The sequence below is a fragment of the Alligator mississippiensis genome, chromosome 3 (assembly GCF_030867095.1).
Source record: "Alligator mississippiensis isolate rAllMis1 chromosome 3, rAllMis1, whole genome shotgun sequence".
Lineage (NCBI taxonomy): Eukaryota > Metazoa > Chordata > Crocodylia > Alligatoridae > Alligator > Alligator mississippiensis.
The window spans coordinates 224,703,663-224,728,346 of NC_081826.1; the positions used below are offsets into that span (position 1 = coordinate 224,703,663).

The 24,684-nt window shown below is 41.1% G+C and overlaps 1 protein-coding gene across 5 annotated transcripts in view; it reads right to left on the reverse strand.

The window, feature by feature from the left end:
• The window catches only part of COMMD10 (COMM domain containing 10), a 212,493-nt gene that overhangs the window by 124,368 nt on the left and 63,441 nt on the right, over window positions 1-24,684 (reverse strand). The window contains exon 6 of one of the 5 annotated variants that reach the window (XM_019484614.2): window positions 24,349-24,411. The exons of the other annotated variants lie outside the window; for them this stretch is intronic. Coding sequence (XP_019340159.1) covers window positions 24,364-24,411 — 48 coding nt within the window. The 3' untranslated portion in view covers window positions 24,349-24,363. Of the gene's footprint in view, window positions 1-24,348; window positions 24,412-24,684 lie in introns of those variants that run through there. 5 annotated transcript variants of the gene reach the window in all.

The window sequence follows — 24,684 nt, forward strand, 5'->3', positions numbered from 1 at the left end:
GGAGTTTATCAGAAACATATAGTTCTAGGTGAATTTGTTCCTTAACCTTTTATGTTACCACCTCAAGATAAAAACAGAAGGTATAATGCTTGAGCCCATAGCCAGTAAAAGCAAAACATTAATTGGGAAACAGTAACATGCTAAAATATCTGATGTAGTCTTTGTCTTTAAGCTGTAGCATTTGATTAAGGAAAGAAAGTCTCTGCATGGGTTCTCTGGTGCTGCACTTCAGTTGATTTTAACACATGCTATAATTGCAGCTGAAAAAGAGACAGGACACAGAGAAGGGGTAAACAAGAGATGACTGTTTTCCTTTGAGTCAGTGCTGCTTGTAATTTATTCTACTCAATGTACTACTCATATTATTTTAGAGGAAAGTACAGTTATCTCTGGATATCTCCATTGTGAACATAAATCCAATTCTGGCATCCCTCTGTGTTTTATTGTCCCCTGATAATGAAAATCTGAAAGAGGGACTTTCATACAGAGAAACCTTTCAAGTCCAACTGGCTTTTACCCAACAGTCTCACATTTTGCATAGTTGCTCTTAACTATGTAGGCTGTTTTGAGAAATATTATTCAAAAATAGGGATTTTCTCCCTCATAATCTTAAAATAGACTAATACACTTTAGAATTAATCCTCCAGGAGAGAGCAATAAGGAAGTTTCACAACATAATAGTATTGTCAGGTCCAAAAAGACTCCTATAGTATAGCCCATCAAAATTATTCCACTACACAAACCAGGCTACTTTGCTTGTCTTTCTGCTTTTGGCAGAAAAGTTGAACTAAGTACTCGACATGCCCCTCATTTCCATTATCATAAATGATGACACAAACAAAGGATTGTGATTTTACATTAAGTTTATCCAAAAAGAAGGACCATAAGAATAAAAGCAGGTACTTTGAATCAAATATCTGCAATGGCAAGAGCAAAATGAAATAACTAGCTATTTTCATTTTCTATCTGTTCTCTCTGTCACTTGCCCTAATATTACATCCTCTTTGAAGGAATCTGAAAGTATAGGGGAGAGCATTTGAGATTTTTATGGCTATACCAAGGCTCTGAGTATCATGAACTTGATTTACAATGAAGTCCCAATATGTAGGTGGTGAATCATCAGAGATTAATCAGGCCACCAACTAAACAGTGGTTATTCATTTAAAAAAAATAGATGCCTTTCATGGGCAACGAACAAATTGTGGATGGGGTAATGATGCTTTAAAAAGAAAATGGCTGAAAGTTGCATAGAAAACTAAACACACTGATAACAGAAAATATCCAAAGCATGTTAAGGGTAGGCTCCTAGTTGGGGGGTCTTGGCAAATATATCAACATCTCAACCTGGGGTATAAGAATTCTGCAGAACGCATGGGATTTATTGGGTTTTACTCTTTATTAGTTCTGCTCTTTCCTAGCAGGGAGTTCCTAGATGTTGCCAATAAGAGTGCTTATCTTCCCTTGGGACCTATCTTACGGGGTCCACTCCTGTTTAATGTCTATATGAGACTGCTGAGCAAGACTGTGTAGAGATCTGGAGTAAGGTGCCAACAGTAGGCTGATGACGCCTAGCTCTACTTTTCTTTTCATCTGATCCAGACCCCATGGTTTCAGTCCCATCTCAGTGCCTGGCCACACTTGAGGATTGGATTCAGGTGAACCAACTGAAACTGAATCCAGGCAAGACATTAGTGTTAGCACATGGCAGACCACTTGACTTGCCAAGGGAGAGCAGGATAGGATGTTCAGCTTCCCCTTTTCACTCAGGTTTGCAGCCGTGGAGTACTCCTTGATCCTCTACTGCACTTGGGTCTTCAGGAAGCAATGGTGGCTGGGACAGCCTTTCACCAATTCCATCTGGCAAATCTCCAATTTGTTCTTTCCGATTCAGATCTGGCCGTTATCCATGCCTCTGTCACCTCGAGGCTGGCCTACTCCAATGCACTCTACAAAGGGCTGCCCTTGAAGACAGCCCAGAAGCTGCAGCTGGTGCAGAAAATGATGGCCTGACTTCTGATGGAGGTGGATTGTGGGGAGCACAATCCCAGTATTGCAGAAGGTAAGCAGGTTTTCTAGCCTCCTAGCTTCTGCTGATACGCTTTTTTCCCCTGAGTGCTTCAGCCAATTCTCCCAAATAAAACACCATCTCTGGTAACACACAAGTAAATAAACAAACATAGTTTCACAGTAGCTAGGGTCAGGAGGCACCTGAACAGATCATCTAGCCTGACCCCCTGCCACAGGCAGGAATGAATGCTGGGTTCACAAGGCCCCAGACAGGTGATCGTCCAACCTCCTCTTGAATTTGCCCAAGGTAGAGACGAGGACCACTTCCCTGGGATGTTGGTTCCAGATTTTGGCCACCCTAACTGTAAAATATTGCCTTCTGATCTCCAACCTAAACCTATTCTCCATCAGCTTATTACCATTGTTCCTTGACACCCCAGGTGGTGCTGGGGAGAAAAGGGCTCTGCCTATTTGCTGTTGATCTCCCCTAATGAGTTTGTAGGCAACCACCAGGTCCCCCCTCAGCCTCCTCTTGCTGAGGCTGAGCAGGTTCAGCAAACAAAATCAAGTCCTTCTGCCATCTCTTAGGCACCAGGAGAGGAACCCTTTGGCTCTGGCTCCAGCACAGCATCCTGGCCCTTTCCTATACCAAACTGTTCTGCTCACAGATTGCTCCCACCTTTCTTGCTTACAGTTCTGGAAGCTTTTTAATGCTTCTAGCAGGATAGTCCCTGGCTAACCAAAAGCTCCACAGATGGACTCTCTCAACAGGGCTACCCATTTCCTGTTAAAGAGACAGAACAACCTGTTACACAGAGTCTACACTGGCTCCCAACAGTTTCCTGGGTAAAATTCAAGGTGCTGTTTCTGACCTATATGGCCCTAAAGTAGGGATGGCCAACCACAAGTAGCACAGGCAGTCTGTGTGGGATATGCAGCAGACTGGGGAGAGAACAGGCAGCACTGAAGCAGATTGGGCAGGAAGTAGAAAACAGAGCAAAAGATAAGGGAGGAGAATGGGATTGGAGTGGTACTCAGGAAGGATGCAGAGCTAATTTGTGGTGTGCCTGCCAAAAAGGTTGGTCCCCACTGCCCTAGACAGTGTGAGCTGTCTGTATCCAAGGGACTGTATTCTCCCATCACACTACAGTCAGCAGAGAGCACTCTCCTAAAAATTATTAGCACACCAAATCTAGCAGGTGAAAATGCATGAGAGGTTGTTCTCAAAAGTCATTTCCTCAGCTCTGAAACTCCTTCCCTCTCGAGACCTGCCAGACCCCAAGTTGGGATATCTTTTAGAAGCACGGTAAGACTGTCCTATTGAGCACATAATTAACAAACAAGTTTAAGCTAATTTTATGGGGTACTTTTGTGGGGTTTTATGTTGATATTCTAGTTGCCTTTGTAAGTTTTTTACTTTCTTATTTGCTCACCTGTTTTATAGGTTATTCTTTTTTCCTACTGTAAAGTTGCCCTGGGCCTTTGTTGGAATGGGTGGCATCAAATAAATATATTAATTAATATGATATATTTCTGTAGACTATATTTTTTGATCTACTCTTTTGAAGCAAGTGAAACACTTCCAAATATTTAGGAAGCAGATATTTGGAGTTTTGTGAAATACTTAAAAGGCTGGAGTATATATTTAATAACGTGCCTATAGTAAATTATGCTTCTCTGTTCACCTGTGTGATAGGTTGTTATATTGCTCTTTAGCATACAAAGTACATAATTCATTCCTCATGGTTGGACCTACATTCATAGCATTTCCAGCAAGAAAGGATCATATGGTCTGTCCCTGTGTATATCACAAACCAGTAGCACAAATAATAAGTTATGCTTGGCTAAAGTACGTCTTCAGAACAAACCTGTATGACTTTTTTGGAAGACAACAAAAGATGGTGAGTTTACTTCTTTCCTTGCTGGTGCTTTTCCAAAGATCAGATTGACTTTGCTATTAAAAATGTCTGCTTTATTGTCAATTTGAATCTGTTTGGCTTCAGCTTCTAGCCACTGGTTCGTGCTTTGTCTTTTTTCACTAGTTTAAAGAGACTTTTGGTACCCAGTACTTCTCCCCATGGAGATACTCAAATCAAGTTATTTATCTTCTTTCTGATATACTAAACAGAGACTGAGCTCTTTAATTCTCTTCCTGTAAGGCATTTTCTTTATAGTTACTCTCATTTTTCATTATAGCCTCATTTTAAAATGTACGAGCATAACAGAAATGTAAATCTGAATATGGTTTCCCTTACACTGTTGTTAACCTCAATTTTAATATATGCCACAGGTATCATCATTGTTGTCCAATCATACTTGCCTTTCTGCCAATCTGTTGCATGTACCATTTGTGATAGAATAAGTACTGCTTTATGTCTTTCATGTAGGTCATTTTCCATAACAAAGGATGGTTTCAACAGCATAGGTTTATTCCAGTTCTTTTGACAACCACAAATCCCAATCCCCTGCACAACCTTGCAATCATTCAGCCTGCCCTTCAAAACCTCAAAAACAGTATGTCAAAACTTGTAAAGAAAAAAAGGTTAAAAATTAAGAAGAGTTCAATATAAAAATAACTGATTTTAGCCAGCATTAATAAAGGGAAAGAAATCACTGTGGATTTCTGGCTGTGAGTGACTGGTAAAGTTTCAGTTTTATTCCGGGAAGGTATTTATACTTTACAAATGCCAACAAACAATCAATACTATTTGTAGCCCCTATTGTATCAAATATTCAAGCACTTATTTTATAAGTTATTATAAACATGAACCATTTTAAGGGAAAAATTTGAAGAATTCTTACTTATTGCTCTGTGCTCCTTTTTTTCTGAAAATAGACCACACAAAATATATTCCCTTTCATAGAAAAATACCATATTTTCTTATATAAAGCCTGCACCTTATCCCCCCAAAATTAGCCCCCTAAAATTGGGAAGCATGTATTAAGCAGAGAATCTGATTTTCTGTCTAGAGAAGTATCCCACTGTCATTCCTGCTCCACTGGGCAGCAGTGGTGGTATTACTATTCAGGCAATTCAGGGAGTCAGTTGACTTAATAGCTCATTGTTCTTCACTCCAGAGGTGTTAAAGATGGTCTCTCCTTTGCAATAGTCTTGATGCAACTTGATGGCCTTGGTCCTATTTAAACTAACATCTGTTCTATGCATGTCTTTTCACAGCATCTGATGAAGTGAACTTAAGCTCACGAAAGTTTGTGCTACATGCACACATACTTTGGTTAGCCTATAAGGTACAAATCTACCCTGCCTTCAACCTTTTAGGCCAATTTTGCTATCTGCTGGTAACTCCTGGTCTCTTCTCCTATGTCACAGCCCTTGATACTCTTTAACTCTTTTCAACATCATAGATCAACTTTGGAGATCAATGTTGTATGTGTGAAAATATGGTAATAATTGTACAGTAATTGCTTGCAAAGGATTGTACAATATTTTTTGTAAATGCAAAAGAATTTTAATTCTAAAAGTCGTCAGGATCTTCTGGATAAGATTTTGATCCTGTTCTGGGTTGGCCACTGACTCCATAACCGTAAGACAGTCATTTCACCTCATATGCATGAGTTACTCTGAGAAATAGGAATTAAGGTACTTCTCTTCCTTTGCAAGGCACTTCGCAATCTGAAGAGGAAAAGGTCTGTATAAGAATAAAGAACAGTGGTAATCCAAACTGACATTGAAAAAAATATACTTACACCTACTAAATTACAACCAGTTACTTTGGTTTAAATTGTGTGTCCTAAAAAGCCCCTCATCCTTGACATCAGCTAAACATATATGTTTTGTTTCAGATCTCTGCTTCACTGCAAAGATAATAAGGAGAAGACAAGATTTCAGATAAAAATGTTCAGACAGACGTGAGAGAGAGAGAGAGAGAATCAGATGTGATCCTTAACAGTATTTCAAGGTAGGTGGGAAAAGCTCCATTACTTGAAAAATGTTTATTTTAATAAAAAGCAGTGCATTCTCTCACATAAAACATGCCCCAGAATATTACAAGCACTTTGTTTTTGAAAGGCAGAATAAAGAAAAAAAATCCAGAGATATGACTGCACAGACCATGGACAGAACTTGATCATCAGCTGACTCACCCTACCTTTCCTGCTTAACTAAAGCTGAAGCCCTATCTGCTGCTGGAGACTGGTCTCCATGGGTGGATCTAGGAGCTAAAGAATCTTCAGGGCTGTGAAATCAGAGGAAAAACCTGGAGAGGATAGCAGACTGCAAGACTGGCTTAAGAAAGGTTAGCTTGTTTAGCAGAACATCAAGACCACTGCAAAGAAAAGACCATTCTTAATACCTGTGGAATGGAGAACAATGAGCCATTAAATCAACCAATTCCTCACCTGCCTGAAAAGTAACCCCAAACTGCTACACCCAGGCTGCTGCACTGCAGAGCAGGAATCAAAGACAAACCTAGACAGAAAATCAGCTTTCCTGTTTAATATGTACTCCCCAATGTTAGCGGGCTGATTTTGGAGGAAAAGGTGCATGCTATATGCGAGAAAATATGATATTCTTGAGTCAGATGATCTACAAAGGATGAATTTGGTCATCACTAGCCTAGTTATGTTCTGTAACGATCATTATGTAAACAAGAAACATGGGGGTTAGCAGTCAGTTTTATGTGAACCGGGCAGTGCCTAGTACTACCAGGAGACAACTGTGAAAAAAGCCAGGTGTTAGGAAAGCTGAGTTACCAGGCAGAGTTTGATAACTGGTTAATGTAGATTTTCATTTTTCTAAAATGCTAATTTCTCAAATATTATACTTCTGCTGCTCAAATCTTATGAAAAACTAAATTTCTTCAGCCCAACACTTTGTTTTTCTATTTGGATTTTTTACACAAGCCTATAATACTTTTCTTAACTGCTACGCCCCTTCCTAACTGAGCCAGCAATGGCTTATAGCAGCAAAGCTGTTTGCCTTTTGAAAATGCTATCCCTCTCTCCCTCCCAAACTTTGCTTGCTCTGGCAGTCCATATATTTCCATAGACTATATATAGGGAACCTACCTAACTTGCGGGGACTGACCTCCCTCCCCCCCCCCCCCCCCATTTCACAGGCAGAACACAGGCCCAGGCAGCCATTTCGCAAATGGTGCATGGCAGCCCCCCCCATGCCGCTGACTGGCCAAGGAACCAGTGGTCCCACCCTTCACCACTCATTAGCAGTGGGGGCTTCTTGTCATGCCCTCACCACCGATTGGCTGCAAGGGCTGTCTGTCATGCAGCTATGCCCCTTGCTGATTGGTGGAGAGGAATGGGGCCACATGACAGGCAGCTCTTACAGCCAATCAGTGTTGAGGAGTGGGAGCGGCAGCCATCTTGCCTACAGCCCTTTGAATTGCTGCAGTACAAAAAGAAAATCCCCACAAATTGCATACCATTAGTTATGACATACCATTCTTCCCTGGAACCTGTATGGAGAATCCTCAAACAATTGCAACCCATACTAGATAAAGAAGCAATTCTTAAAAAGAGATCTTTCTCCCATCCTAGCCTTTAAACAAGCACTGAACCTTGCTAACTAACCTTATCACCAGAAGCAAACTTCCTATGACTCAAACCACACCAAACAGATCCAAACCATACCAGGACAAGAAATGTAAAACCTGCCAACCATCTCCTCCAGTCCCACTATAACTACACCCTATAACAGAACCATCACCATTCCTGGATCTTATACCTGCATCTCCAAAAAATGTTATACATCTCATTCAGTGCACCAAATGCCCTGATAGAAAATATGTAGGAGAAACCAAACAACTGTGTACCAAACTTAATGCATACCAAAAATCCAGCAAAGACAAAAAACCCAATTACCTGTGGGTGCCCACTTCTCAGAAGACAATCACACCCTCTTCAAACTCTCAGTTCTAATCCTCAACAGGAACTTACAAAACACCTTTCGCAGATGAGCCTATGGACTTCACTTCATAAATCTACTGGATACAAAAAATCATGGACTTAATGTAGACATTGGATTTATGACACATTACAACCTGCCTAGCAACTGACACACCAGGTAACCTGCCTCAAGCTGACCACTTGCACTCCTTTTTCCCCAAACTATTTAGTTGATCTAACAAAAGATATCACATCTACCCAAAGAACCTCACCTGCCTATATAGCATATATGTCCTTATACCACCCTCATCATCATATTATCTAAACTCCTTCGCTTCCAGTCTGTCAAAAATATCACCAACTACAGTTGCCACTCTCCAACTAAATCATGGATTCTCTCTGCTCTCTTCTACTACCCCCTGAGACTTCTCCAAATTGTTGCTTTTCTCCCATACCTCCTAAGTTTCCCTCTGTATATAGTTCTCTCTCATAGAGAACCCTCTTTATTCAGTATTCTTCAAATCCTGCATCCAGCCCTTTGTTGCATTTCTCCCTCAAATAATAGTATCTCCACGCCTTCTATTCCCCACTCATTGACTCTCCATCCATCACATCTGATGTTGACAGAGACACACCATGAATGGGTGGAAGGAAGGAGAAAGAGAAAGACCACACATACGTTTTTAACAGAGTGGGTATTTAAATGGCGAGTGTACTTTGCCCTTCCCTTGGACAGAAATGGAAGAGAGAAATGCATTCCACAAAGCCCAACAAAGTGCAGAGTTGTATAGCAGCATTTACACTCCAGCAATCACTGAAGTTATCTGCTATGAAGCAGAAGCGTTATACTGTAACTAATGCTAAAGAAAGCATTGCAAAAATTACAAATCGTTTTCAGTAACGGATTGAAGTATTGATCAGCTGTGGTATGAATGTCCTAGATTAAAGACAAGAATTGCAGCTCTGATGCTGTAATAAATAGTTTAGGGCAACATTCTGTGATTGCAATAGGGAAGTGCACTTCTTCAGTAATGGAAAATGGATTTTGGCAAGACAGAATTTATAATTTTGAACTTTGCTCATATATTGTCTTCTATTTAAAGCAACAAGTTCAGAAAGAGCTCTTCTCTATTAATTTCATGTCTTTGGAAGAGAAATCATTTATCAAAAGTTATCTATTATTACAACATTCTTCACAAATGCAGAATACTTCGAATTCTTTTCAAGTAACAGGAGTCATGACAAAACCAAATTATTTTAACTATGTAAAATGAGAAAGCTTTTCTAAGAGATGCAGCATTAATTGCTTTTAATATATAGTACTTACGTCTGTCTTATCAAACTCCACACTCTAAAATGAGGTACGATGGACTAGGGAACAGGGGAGGAAGCTGAAATATAGCACACAAATTGCCTCTTTAAAATTCTCTTCTGTTCAGTGAGCCAAATTCTGATCTTACTTTATGAATAGAAATCAACAAAACTTTTGTTACGGTAAATAGAGTTCTCACAATCGTAAAACTGGTGAGAGATCAGGTTCTAGGCCCTCAATAATACCTTCCTACACCATAATTTGTATGTAAATAAAAGAACCACAACTCAAATTTTGCACATGTGCTATTTTAATACCCTGCATAAATGCAGAATTCCACAAAACAAGTACTCCACAAACAGTGACTTTATTGCCATCTGGTTCTTTTTCTGTTCATTAATTTTATCGGCTTTTGGTACTTTTATTTCTACATCTTTGTCAAACAGTTCCTTAAGCCAGTTTCATATAATGAATTTAATACCAGGTTAAGTGTACTAATTCTAGTTAATATTTAACATAGGTCTCAATCCTGAAGGCCCATAAGCAACTCATTATTTTACGTTAGCTTATGGAGGTGCTGAGTGACTTTAATGAGAGTTGATTAGTTGCAGGATCAGTCTCCAAGTGTCATAGTACTTTTTCAAGTTTATACTGTTAGTAGCTGTATTATTTCTTATTCAGGTAGCTTAACATACTATCCCACAAGGAAAAAAATGACAAACTACCTAAAAGCTACTTAAAATTTGCAAGCTTTATGGAAAGTGTTAAACCAGATAAGGATTCTTGAAGAATATGTAAATGAAGTTCTCCCTGCAAAATAGGTATTTCTGTCTATAATTTCTCTAACTATATAGTTCACTTCCTCTTCCCTTACAAAGACTGGACCTATAAATTTGATTCTTTCTAGTGCTTTGGAACTTCCCTGTGCTCCATGTAGTGTTGGTGTTTAAATAAAACAGACCGCATGTATATGATTTTTATTTGGCTATTAATCTATTCAGACTCTTCTTTAGGGTTTTGGATAACGTCTTCATAATTTAAAACACTCAAATTTTTGCTTTCCTCCAATTGGCTAAAATCTTCAGTTTCTAGTCTCAGGAAATGCTTAATTTCTGGCATCCACCTCCAGTCTAATCCCTCATGAACACTTGAAGGAAAAAAACCCCCACAAACTTTCCAGCTACAGAACCCTGTATCCTGTTCCTGTGCAAATTTCCTTTCACTATTACTCAGTGATGTTGTTGCTTTTCTCCTCAGTCTGTAACTTCTCTGTGTTTAAAATAATCCTTTATTGTTTTTCTTCTTCCTGAAGAAATCAATCCCCCTATGAATCTGCTTTGGTTGTCCTAGCTAGTTTTATGCCCTTTTCATATTTCTTTCATAACTTTATGAATTTTCCATTGTGCATTCTCACACACATTGCAAACAACTACTTTTACTCCTATGACTTCCTTAGATAACCATATTGTTTTTCTCAGTTTCTATTAATAATTTCTGTGCTAATTCCCACAGCTCAAGTAAGGCAGTCTTCTTCAGCCTTTCATTTCCTCTTTCTCAGTTGTATTACACATTCCACATCCCTGTTGTCCCTTTTAACTAATATCCTTATTTTGGTGATACTATCTTACTTTATTAATCTACACTATATGAAACATGCTCAAAAGTAAATATCAAAGTTACTATTGCTTATCCTTCCCTCTCCTCAACCTCTTTCCTGCCCCCCCCCCCCAGCTTATTTCTTTTCCTGAAGACACAGGCTGTTTAAAAATCTGGGATATTTTCAGCACTAGTCCCTTCTCTTGCATATCATCTCCAGGAGCTAGCTATATACCATGTCCACAGAAGATAATTCTGTTTCTTACTCCCCACACTATGTTTTGTTTTAGAACATGGGATGCCACACTAAGTCATCTCAGATCCATCTAGCCTAATATTTTGCATCTCGGTGTCCCAAAGGAGATGGTAAGGGGAAGAATATTTATCCAAACTCAGCTATCATTGGATCCTCTTCCCTTACAGTGTCAGTGTTAAGAGGCCTAAGAAGTCCTAATTTGGAGCTTGTACCTAACCTATGTTTAATAGCTACTGATGGTTCTCTATCTTGCATAAATTCATCTAATGCTTCATAAGCAGACAAAGATATTGGATTTACCCAAAGAACCTTTATTAGACCAACTCAAATAGTTGGAAAGTTCTTTTTTGCAAGCTTTCAGGTACCCTTTGTCAGGCTGAGAAAGCATTTGCAGTTGGTCTGTGCGCTTCCTGGATGGAATAGAAAAGAAGCCAGAGGCCAGTTTGTATGCAAGAAAGCCAGTCAGTGAAAACGTAAATTGAAGTAGTCAATGGATGAGAGACAGGTGAAGGTGAGGGAAAGGGAATGAATATAACCTCTCTACTATTTATCAGCTATGTGGTAAGTCAGGTGGTAGGTAGGTTATATAATGTGTCATAAATCCAATGTCTGCATTAAGTACATGATTTTTTGTATCCAGTAGGTTGATGAAATGAAGATCACAGGCTTGTTTGTGCAAGGAGTTTTGTAAATTCCCTTTCTAATGTTTCAGTAAACTTTTATTTTTCCTTCTAATTCTGTAGTTTTGTGCACTATAATCCACCAAAAGATAAAAGTAGAAGCAAGTTTTAAAATAATAACTGGTTTCTCACTACGTAGGATCTTCCACCTATACAAGTTATAACTATACGGATAAACTATACCATGCATCCGATTCAGCTGTAAGCTCCTTTCTATACACATCTCTTTATGTTAAAGGCTACATGCTGACAGAACTCAAACAACAAACAGCTGAAACCAAAACTGATCAAATATTTCAAACTTGTAACCAAAAGAAAAAAAAAAGCAGCATACAAATAGCAAATCGTTGAGTTTCAAGCCTTTAGGAGTTCCTAATGCTCTTAATTCACATCTTACTATCTCTGTCATTGACTTCAGTAACAAGAGATTTATATTTAATTGATCTTACTGAATAAATCCTCATAAAGAGATCCTCTTCTTTCTACCATGGACAAGTGTGATTTCATGTTTATAACCTTACTATAACAACAATCTTTTTATCACCACTTCTAAAGGGACCACATGCAGAAGATGTAGCTTAATATTTATTATAATATATATATATATATATATATATATATATATATATATATATATATATATATATATAAAATTGTCTTAAGACCTACTCACATCTCTTGAGACTTTCACTTGAATTTCCTGAGAAAACTGCCATCTTTGAAAGCATGAATATGATTCCTTACGTACAAAAAAGGCACCTTTCAGAAAGGCAGCTTAGATCTGAGGGATATGTAGTACATGCTTGAATAGCCAAAAGTAGTAGGATTTTGGGTACTATGCTTCCCCTTCCCCCAAAGCTCTGTTACTGGGGGACTAAATTATTGATTGAATTATTGTTTTTGCAGCTTGTCTTAAATTTCACCTCTCTAGAGTAATCTATATGGGGCACTCACTGACGATTACTGATTTACATATCTATTCCCAGACCAAAAACTTAAACATGACATTAGGGCTGAGCCTATGTATCAGTAAACCAAGGGTAAAAATCCTGACAAGGAATGTTGTGGTTTAACAAAATCATGCATGCTAATAAAAGCTAGGAAATTCAATCCCAAGCATCTCTCTTTCAGTTCAGCTTGCTTTACTGCTCAAACTGCATTCTGTTCGACCCTCCACTTTCTCCATTGACTCCTGCACTCTATATAATCAACCACCCCTGCCACAGACCTCTCCATTAAATGAACTGTGGTTCATACTGGGCATACAGGTGCAATCCCCCAGAACTTCTTAATTTCCTTGCACAAATCTAAGATTAGGGCTGAATGTGCTGGAAAAGTTTTTTGGGTCATCTAGTCCATCTCTCTGCCAATGCCTAGCTTACATTTTCTAATACCTTAACTACTCTAAGTGGGATGTATATGATTAAATAATTTTATAATAAGTACTGCTAAAGCTTCCTTAAACACTAGGTGAGGAATGACCAGTGGGCATAGATTCATAGATTCATAGATGTTAGGGTCGGAAGGGACCTCAATAGATCATCAAGTCCGACCCCCTGCATAAGCAGGAAAGAGTGCTGGGTCTAAATGACCCCAGCTAGATACTCGTCTAACCTCCTCTTGAAGACCCCCAGGGTAGGGGAGAGCACCACCTCCCTTGGGAGCCCGTTCCAGACCTTGGCCACTCGAACTGTGAAGAAGTTCTTCCTAATGTCCAGTCTAAATCTGCTCTCTGCTAGCTTGTGGCCATTGTTTCTTGTAACCCCCAGGGGCACCTTGGTGAATAAATCCTCACCAATTCCCTTCTGTGCCCCCGTGATGAACTTATAGGCAGCCACAAGGTTGCCTCTCAACCTTCTCTTGCGGAGGCTGAAAAGGTCCAGTTTCTCTAGTCTCTCCTCGTAGGGCTTGGTCTGCAGGCCCTTGACCATACGAGTTGCCCTTCGCTGTACCCTCTCCAGGTTATCCGCATCCTTCTTGAAGTGTGGCGCCCAGAATTGCACGCAGTACTCCAACTGCGGTCTGACCAACGCCCTATAGAGGGGAAGTATCACCTCCCTGGACCTATTTGTCATGCATCTGCTGATGCACGATAAAGTGCCATTGGCTTTTCTGATGGCTTCGTCACACTGCCGGCTCATGTTCATCTTGGAGTCCACTAGGACTCCAAGATCCCTTTCCACCTCTGTGCCACCCAGCAGGTCATTCCCTAGGCTGTAGGTGTGCTGGACATTTTTCCTCCCTAGGTGCAGCACTTTGCATTTCTCCTTGTTGAACTGCATCCTGTTGTTTTCTGCCCATTTGTCCAGCCTATCCAGGTCTGCCTGCAGCTGTTCCCTGCCCTCCAGCGTGTCCACTTCTCCCCATAGCTTTGTGTCATCTGCAAACTTGGACAGAGTACATTTCACTCCCACGTCCAAGTCGCTGATGAAGACATTAAAGAGTATCGGTCCAAGGACCGAATCCTGCGGGACCCCACTGCCCACACCCTTCCAGGTCGAAACCGACCCATCCACCACGACTCTCTGGGTGCGACCCTCTAGCCAATTCGCCACCCACCGGACTGTGCAGTCATCCACATCACAGCCTCTTAATTTGTTCACCAGTATGGGGTGGGATACCGTATCGAAGGCCTTCCTGAAGTCCAGGTATACGACATCCACCCCTCCTCCTGTGTCCAGGTGTTTCGTAACCTGGTCATAGAAAGAGACTAGGTTGGTCAGGCACGATCTGCCCGCCACAAACCCATGCTGGTTTCCCCTCAGCATAATTTGTCCTGCTGGGCTCTCACAAATGTGAGCCTTGATAATTTTTTCAAATACTTTACCAAGGATGGAGGTGAGACGGACCGGCCTATAGTTGCCCGGGTCCTCCTTCCTCCCCTTCTTGAAAATGGGGACCACGTTAGCCCTTTTCCAGTCCTCCGGGACTTGGCCTGTGCGCCACAAGCATTCGAATATTCCCGCCAGTGGCTCTGCAATGACGTCGGCCAGTGCCTTCAGCACCCTCGGATGGAGCCCATCCGGGCCTGCTGACTTAAAGGCATCCAGTTCTTCCAAGTGACTCTGCACCACCTCAGGATCTACGCATGGAAGTCTGGCGCCTTGCTGCTGCCTCTCTACAACCCCAGTGAGAGACTTGTCGTGCCCCTCGCTTAGGAACACTGAGGCAAAGAACTCGTTGAGGAGTTCAGCCTTGTCCCCTCTATCTGTCACCAATTGCTTCTGCCCATTTAGCAGCGGTCCTATTCCTCCCTGGGCCTTCCTTTTACTCCCTATGTATCTAAAAAACAATTTCTTGTTGTCCTTTACTTGGGTTGCCATCCTCAGCTCCATGGTAGCTTTGGCCCGCCTAACTGCCTCCCTACAAGCACGAGCAGAGGAGGTATATTCATCTTTAGTGATCTCACCCTGTTTCCACTTTTTATGTGCTCCCCTTTTGGCCCTTAGGCTGCCCTGGATTTCTCTGGTCAGCCATGGAAGCCTCCTGGCCCCTTTCCCTCTTTTGCCTCGCTCGGGGATCGTCTTGCTTTGTGCCCAAAGGATCGTTTCCTTTAGGCACAGCCACCCTTCTTGGGCACCCATCCCATCAAAACTCCTACTCTGCAGTGCTTCCTTGACTAATCGCCTGAGTGCATTGAGATCAGCTTTCCTAAAGTCTAGCACTTTCACCCTACTAGTTACCTTACCCACTTGCCGTCTACATGTGCATCATTACTGTCCAGTAACTATGGCAACTTACACTGGCTCAAGAGTAAATTTGCTACTTGCATAATGCAAGTAGCAAATTTATTCCTGAGTAGTAGCTACATAGTAAGGCGCGTGTAGATGCCTTACTGTGTAGTAACCCTGTTTGTGTGGACTGACTTGGGAGTAACTTCTCTGCCGCAACGGGGGGGGAGGGGGGGGAGGATGATGAGGAGGAGGAAATGAGGCGACTGCCCAGGGCACCAAAGCAAAGGAGTGACAACAGACGCTGCCCAGCTGGGACAGGGTGTGGGACAAAGCCACAAGCAGCTCGCTTGGGAGGGAGAGGGAGGGGACAGGTGGCTCCCACCACTGTGTGCACTCCCAGACAAGCTGGGGGGGGGGGCATGTGCCCCCCCAGATCTGTTCGCAGGGCAAAGGCAGGCTGCTGCTGCGAGCTTTGTCCCGGGCACCAAACTTCGTGGCTGCGGCACAAAGTAACTTTACTCCCAAGTCAGTGCACACACAGTATTACTGCACTGTAACAGTCTAAAAAAATGCTTACTGAATAGCAACTTACTGCACAGTAAATGCACATGTAGACACGCCCAGTATTTCGTATTTATGCAACCTTATAATTTCATTACCATTAGCCTATATGTTCTGATACAGATTTCAAAAGCAGCTAACCAACTTAGTAGTTCCAGTCCTAGGCATTTTCCCAAGTGTCTAAATGAGGCTTGTCCAACATGTGGCCCACCAAGGCATTTTCTGTGGCCCGCAGTGCTGTGACGGGAAACCACTTGTCCCTCCCCCAGCCCCTCAGCAGCTTCCTAATGGCTGCTGAAGGGCTGGGGAAGGGACAAGGTTCCCACAAGCACTGCATCAGCGCGGCATGGCCCGGCCAGGTCCCTCGCGGGGCTGGACCCCTCCTCGGCTGGGGGCAGTGCTGTCTGCAGCTGCTAAGCAGCCCTGCTCACCCACCTCGAGGAGCCAGTGCCCGCCTGGGCGGCTGCAGCCAGTGCCGCGGGCTCGGGGCAGGCATAGGATGGAGCCTTCATGTAAGAACTCTGCCGCCGGGTGGCAGAGAAGCAGCTCCACTCGCGGGCCCAGGACACACCTGTCGCGAGAAGGATGAGCGCCCGGGAGCGCCTGTGCTCCTGCCCCCGCCATCCTGCCCTGACACGAGCCCGTGCCCATGCCCTGCACTGCTGGAGCAGCCCCGCGCGGGAAGCCAAGCAGCGGCCACTGGCACTACCAGCCCGCGCCTGCCTCCTTACCCACCCGCTTCAAGCCAGCCCCATTGCCCTGCCCTGCCCTACAGAAAGGTGGTGCCTGCTCCCCCGGCCAGTCTCCCCCGGGGCGCTGCGGCTCTCCAGGCCTGGCCGCCCACATGCAAGGCACTGAGTCCCGAGGGGGCCGCTTCTCATGTGCTGCTGGGAACGGGCAGCGGTGCAGGCACATGTGGCCACTGGAGCAGCAAGGTGGGAAGCGGTAGAGCAGAGGGCGCCTTTCCCACACATCCCAGGGAGGCTGTGGCCGGGAGGACAAGGAGGAGCCCGGATTAGGGCTCCTGCGTGTGACAGCAGCTCTCCCCGCCCCGCTCTGCTCCATGCATGGCTGCAGCTGTGGCCATGCTCAGCTGAGCCGCAAGTCTCTCTCGCAGCCTCTCAGATGCACTGAGGAGCCCCTGCTCCCTCCTCCCTCCCCTCCCGCCTGCCCCTTACAAGGCAGTGAGCGGCAGAGGCTGCAAAGCGCCGCACAGGTGTCTCCCGACGAGACACATCCCTCCACCTTTGATTAGTTTCCACTCTGGCTGATATCTTTTCCACATCTGATCTATCGACTTGCATTATGCTTCTTTCATTATGCGACAGTGTTTATTTTAGTCAACTGTTTGATATTATTTCATTGTTGCTTTTATATTGTTTTTATTTTGGATTTTAAACCACATTTCCAGGCCCATTTCATTGTCACTTCCTGCAACTTCATTGGTGTCAAAGGTCACGTGACATCACTTCCTGATGTGCTACTGCTTCCTGTGAGGTCTTTGAATATGGCTCGGCAGCCCACTGGGTGATAAAAAGTTTGTGATCCAGCCCCACATTCAAGAAGGTTGGACACCCCTGGTCTAAATCATTTTTTGAAAATGGAGCTTAGATGCACCAAACCACTACACAGAGCTCAGGAAATGAGGTAACTATTCAATTTTTCTTACCACCCTCCCCATTTAGCGCAAGGTCTCCCTTAAAACATACCATCCAAACACTGCCCTGAATACCAAGTTATTAATTCCTGAACAATTCTTTCTATGGACCTCGGCGCTGGGAATCAGGGAAAACACAAAACTATGATTTTAGTAGATGGCCCCTTTTTAAGTGACCAAGTAGAAATAGGAGGTTTCCATAGCATCATATGCCTTAACCATAAGACCATTCTTTGCAGTCCCTGGCCTTGTCCTCTGCATGCCTTTAACTTCTAGAAAAGGAAACATTATTTTATTCCATGTGCAACCGCAATTTATTTACTGAACATTATCCACTGTATGTTACTATGGGGAAAAAAAAGCACAGTATCTTGCAATTAAAGATTTTATCACAATACACACATTCAATTAAACTTGCACAGGCATCAAATTTAGTTATTTCCTTACTTGGAAGTGCTTCACCTTAAAAATTATATAGCATTGTTTTCATGTATACGAAGAGTAAGTTTTGTAATAGGAAACGAGTAAACCAAATATAATAAAGGTCCATCTTGTACCAACATCACAGTCTGAATCCAAATTTTGTGGGCAAAAGAACTACCTACATTTTCTCACTGGGAGATAGGATGTAGTGTTTGAGCTCTTGGGCTCAGGACTGAGGTAAAGGGACTTACAAACCACTCTTTTCTCCCCATCACTTTTTGAGGCCGTACTTTCTGCCTTATATTATATACCCAGAACAGACAGAATGGGCAGCTGGTTCCATATGCTGGAGGAAGCCCAGCTCAGCTCCTTCCTTCCCCTATTTACAGCTGTTCCAGCAGCACACAGGCTGTGGGCTCCCCACAGCTTTCTGTACAATGCCATCTGCCACTGCTGCCATGGAGAGAGCCAGGGCCCAGTTTTCAATCAGAACACTTATCATTTGTTATTATTTTGGCACACTGCCAGCATTTTGCTGACAAAGCAACTGGCAAAGGGGAAATGGTTATTTAATGGTTTAAATTCAGTTAAACATACAAGGAATTTTGTGAGGGCCAAGAAAAGGCATTCTTCAAGTCCATCGGCTCTGTCAAATTCCAAATACTTTCTGTCAAAAAGACAAAGTTATTTTCTGGAAGACTTCTAACAAGAGTAAAGTGGAAAGTACTAAGCAAACTAAACAACGAAACACAGTTTTCTTTACAGGCTTCCCTTATGATCAATTTGGAGTAAATTTTCTTTGCCACGTACAAGGCTTATGAGAATCCATACATATTTCATTTTAAACATGGTTAACTCAATTTGTGTTTTCCACAGAACCAAACCAGAATAAGATATTTTTCCTAGCTCTGAGATAGCATGAAGATAACATAAGTTCCATACATACAGCAGCAAAAGATTAATTTCACACCTGTTCCAGATCTCTTGATGGCGTACCATGCGACTGGATATAGTTTCCAGTGGGAATAATAAAGAACCTGCAAGGTCAGTAACATTCAGTACCCTCTTTGCAAGGTTCTGTAAAGGAATTATACAGCCATAGCATGCACCTTCTTAAAATGGAAAACATTTCCATTTCTATATCTACCTAGGTTTTTTAAATGTTCTATATAAAAATCAGATTCTTCTCAGTTGCAAAACTCCTCTATTAACTTATGTTTGATCCCTTAGTCTTAGTTGTTTCTTCAGTTTAATGTTAGCTCATCTCTTTTAAAATGTAGTAAGAAACCGCTTCAGAAAATACTGGGGGGGAAAAACAGCACTGATTCTTATGGAAGCTGCAGTGACGATAAAAAGGAAATAGTCTCTTTCATGTTTTCTAGTACTTGTAACATTTAAAAAATATTCATGCTAACCAAAAAAAAGTTAAGTTACTCATAACAAATGTAAATTGTTGCCCAGTGCTGGGCCTAAAGCTTCTTAAATATAATATATTTTACAAGGGAAAAAAAAGTTTCAGTATAGGACAAAAAAGTGTTTTGATTAAAGATCTAAGATTCTTCGTACCAATTTAATCATAGAAAAGCCCTCCTCTTTATCCTTACATTGGCAGAAAGATATTTTGCTAGGAATAAATATGCTAAATTTATGTATGATTTGTTTTTTAATGAAAACCATCCTTTTTTTCTGCTCCTCCCCAGGAAGCTTTGAAGTGTATCCTGTAGATGTTTGCCTCATTCTTTGATTGCTTGCCTCAGCCTGACATTTGTCAAGGTCTTCTCTTCAAACAGCATAAAAGCAACAAATGTACTTTGTCCCAGACAGACTTCTTAGGTTTAAATGCTGCTCATCTTAAAGTGAGAGATGGCTCTAAGCTCTCTGTAGCTCCCTCAAGGCTACAGCAGTTTATATTCTGGTTTACAAATGCTAAAGTGAATTTAAAAGTAACTCCACTAGTGACTACTAGATTTTCATAGATGATTCGGGCCACTGTTATACTTGAACTTTCAAGAATCTAAGGAACTCTTTAAAACAGAAAACAGCTCTTTTCCATTCTGAAAATCAGATACCAGGCTGAAAGAGATCCACTGAGTCAAGCTTTATAACACTTACTGGGCATGTCTACATGAACACTTAAAAACCCATTAGCTAGCAGTAATTACTCTGATGCTCTGGAATTACAGTGAGTCAGAGTAGCCTCCCTGCTTGTGTATAGGCACCTGGAGGTACTAGTTTTAATGTGTTAACTGAAGTGTGTTAACACAGGTGTAGATGTGCCCACTAGGGAACAGTATTCTCCCATAGTTGAAATTCTGCTATTAGAAATATTGAAATAATAGGTTTGTGTGTGGGGGGGGTTGTGATTTTCAAATTATCTCCCTACCTATGATAACATTTTATTGCCTTCCCAATGCTCTTAATTTCCTTTACTGTCTTCATTTTTGTTTCATGCATTTAGGTTTCTTGTTGCGCTATTCTCTATCAAACAGCAACAGGACAGCTTAAATAGATTTGCTTTGCTACGGTACCCTTGGCAAACCAATGCATCTCAATGGTGTATATCCTTTTGCCACACCTACTGCAAAATAGCAACACTTTCAAGTAGTCTTGGCAGTAAATCACTCCTCTTCCTCCTCTTTTATATAATCTCTCAAATGAGAGGTAATTAGCTGTGTTAGTTTGAAGTCAGGCAGAAGGCAGGGCAGAGATGTACCTTATAGGCTAACCAAATCAGAGATGCATAAACTTTTGTGAGCCTGACATTTCTTCATCAGATACTCTCAAGTAAGTACAGATTTGAGGAGACATCAAATAGCACTGTTAACAGTGACACCTGCAAAATACCCACACAAATGAGTCTGATCTTCATCAGTCAGATCAAGTAAACTTTGTTACAGGTGCTAAGTAATCTAAAAAAGCATAAAGTCAGATTTGTCCTTCTTACTAACTATGACCTGCAGTTATAAACTACCATACAAGAACTTTAAAATTCTAGATCTCCTTCAGAAGTTTTCTTTCTAATAAGAATTCAGTATTACTATTTTATTATCCCCTTTAGCCAAAGCAAGCCCTACTGCACAAGAGGAATTTTAAAGCTCCAGAAAACAGGGATTAAATAACATAGTTCAGAATTATAGTGAGGATATAGTCTTATCTCACCCATTGCCTACTGCTCAAAAGGAAAAGTACAAGTTGAAAAAACAGAAGTACTGCTAGTTACACAAAGGCAAGATTTGAAAAACAATATTCATGCTTCTTGGATATAGGTGCAGAGGTCTGAAATTCTGTGGCAACTCCAAGTGGCCATTTCTGAAATCTGAATAGTCCTGAACAGAAAACAATTGTGGAGTCTGAAACATATCTGTGAAGGAATACTATATGCCTGCCGATGGTAAACAGTGAGAGAAGGGACAAAAGAGAAGCAGAGGAAACTATGGGGTCTAGAATTAAAAGCAAAATACAGCAAAAGCTCTGTTATCCAGCACCCACGAGGAATGGGGGGATAACCAAATATGCCAGTTACCTGAGAGGCGTGAACAGGTGTCTTTGCCTGTTCGGGCCACCGCCCCTCCCTGACATCAGTGTGCTGGGGGACAGGGAGAGGGGCTCTGAGCAAGCTGCAGTCCGAAGTTGGCCAAAGTGGGACTTGGCAAAACTGGAAGTGGGACAGCATGCCAGTTAATGGAGCATGCTGGTTAATAAAGTGCTGGATAACTCAGCTTTTACTGTAGCAGGAATCAAGAGCTATGATCTCAAGCCATTGGCAAAGCAGAGGCTAACCTAAATCTGGAAAAGTTCCTTTACTTTTCTCTGAGCCTAATCTGCATAAAATGAACTTTTCCAAACAGGGGATTTTACCACACCTTCAACTCTCCTATGAAATATGAACTTTCATTTCTACCTAGGAGAACTTTTACAATCCTTTCTCTGATGCCTGAAAGCTTGCAAATAAAGATTTTTTTTTTTTTTTTTGCAAACATCTAGTTGGTCTAATAAAAGATATCCCCTCTACCATGAGTTCTGATTCCTTGTACTTCCTCTTTACATTTTGGGGAACAATTAAATGAGGATATCTTTACCCTCCAAATGAAAGACTCATGTTTGGAATAAATATGTTCATGTGCCTGTACTTACTTTTTTAAAGTTTTATATACTAGTACATAAAGTGAGATGCATTTATCTATTTATTTTTAAGATTTAGATTTTGATTCTAGATTTTAAGATTTCGATTTATATTCTAGATTTTGCACTGCATTTCTCAGAAGGTAAAAACCCCTTTGCAGCTCCAGAAATCTCAACTGAGTTGCAGGCCATCTAATTCATTATATCCTGCAACAACTGACAGGGGGCAACTCCAAATCTCAGAACAGCAAAGCACAAAGGCCACTTCCCCTCCTATCCAATATCCTTAGTGTCATGGGTTCCATGTTGGAGCAATTGAGGATTGTGTATGGTGATCATATTAATGTTCCTGAATCAAAAGTATTTGTAGGGACCATCAAAGCCCTTTTAGGGCTTCTAGTACACAAACAGAACTACCCACAGGGTGTGATTACATGTGCGCTTTACTGTGCAGTAGCCTATTTTACTGCACATTAAAACACATCACAAACCATGCTAATACGTTAATGAGCAATGAAAACAGGCTACTGCACATTGAATGTCATTAAAAAAGTGTGCATTTTCACTACTGCACATTAGGACAGTCTAATGAGCATTTATTTAGTATGTCATACTACATGTACTAATGGGCAGGAGCAAAAGCACATTAATGAATGTGTAGACTTGTCCACAGAGAACTGAACAGGGTTCTGAATCTGGCTGTTAATATTAAACTACCATAACACTATATTATACATATATGTGCAGTTTTTTTAAAATAAAATTATCCTTTGGGACACTTTATATTCTTCTCTTCTCCCTTCTTGTCTTCCAACTTCTATTTTTCAGTGTTAACAGTAGTGAAGGAGAAAATAAAGGAGTGATCAAAGAAGTCCTTATCAGGCACTACTAAAGAACAACTAATTAACCCACATGTAACTAAGCAAACAACCAGTCAGAGGCTGCATTGATAAAGCAAATCTTGCACTACTTTTATTTTATCTTGTATGCTGTAGTATTATTTTTTATTCCTTTACAAAAAAACACAGCAATGCCAACAAGAAAGCATTTATTTCTATTTCCTATTCATTTTAGCTAACCTGGGTGGATCCTTTTCTAAAACGTTTCTCAAGTTGTCAGAAAAAAGAACACTATAGTAGCTTCTCCCTATGCAAACATTACATTGGATTTTGCTCTAGTATTGTTTCTCTATTGCCCTTGTAGCAAATACATTCTGGAACCATGTATTCTTAGTAACATGATCCATCTCATTAGGCAAATGGGGAAAAAATAGCAGGTTTACTTTCCCCCTTGAAGTCTTGTACTATTATTGTCTTGCCAGAAGATGTGCATTCCTAAAAGAACGCATTTGTTATTACATTAGTTGCAACTTTATACAATCATACTCAGTAAGATTTGCTCAGTAGACAGTGCTATTGCTTGCTTTTACTGTTAGAGAGGTTTTTTGTTTGTTTTTTAATGTATTTTAACAACAGTAAAGATCATATTTCATAGCTGCTTTAAACTTAACTAAAGTATTAACAGAAATCCAAGTAGCACAAACTTAAGATGCCACAATATCTGTAAAATGTCAGGTGCTTGCCAGTTGTGAACAACAGGAAACAAGAATGAAAATTGCTGGCCTTGCAACTGAATGAGGTGGTGACCTGTACCACCCTCTACCTGAAGCATGACTCCAAAGGGTGCCACGGCATTGTTACAGACACCTGTTCAATGTCAAATGCACAGTGTCAATGATGCTTGACAGCATGTATTGTATAATCAGGGCCTCAAGAAGGACAGATGTTAGCAAGACAGGAGATGACACACAATTTGTAATCTTTCAAGAATATTTACCAATTCTTTAGAAAGTCTGGTTTAGCAGTTCAAAAAGTTCTTACATCAATAAAACCCAAAATAAGGGGAAAGTAATTCTAGTGGCTTTGTAACATAGATAAAAAAGATAACTCAGTCTAACTGCTATTCAAAAACATACCGTTAACCATGGTGGCTGAGGTTTCAAATTTTTAATTGCTAAGATGATTGTTTCAGTCACATTCAATTTCATTAAATTCTGCCTTAAAATAATGTGATTTGTCTAAAACAAGGAAAATTGTATGATTTGTTTAAAGCAAGAAAAGAGAAGAAGCAGTAGTGACAAAGGGACAGCACAAAGTCATTTTGCAGATGTAAAGATTGCTCACACGTCCTGGAGTGTTTCTGGATTACTTATTCTAACCGGTCCTAATGCAAATCAGTGTCATCCAAAATATCCAATTAGTCTGTAAAAAACATTTGTAATGCGAATCAATGATTTACACTTTAAATAGCTAGTGGAAATATTCTGTGACAGTGGAAATGGCATTCTAAGTCACAACCCCTTTTTATTCATTGTTATCCAAGAATAAAAAAACCTTTAAAATGAGACCAAGCATGCTGAATTTCAGTCCCAAAAAGGTAAGTTTTTTTTAGGAATATTAGCAAAAGTAAGAAAAAGGAAAAAAATCCTCCAGTCAGCTGTTTTTGAGGGAAACAAATGTGAGAAGAAAATAATA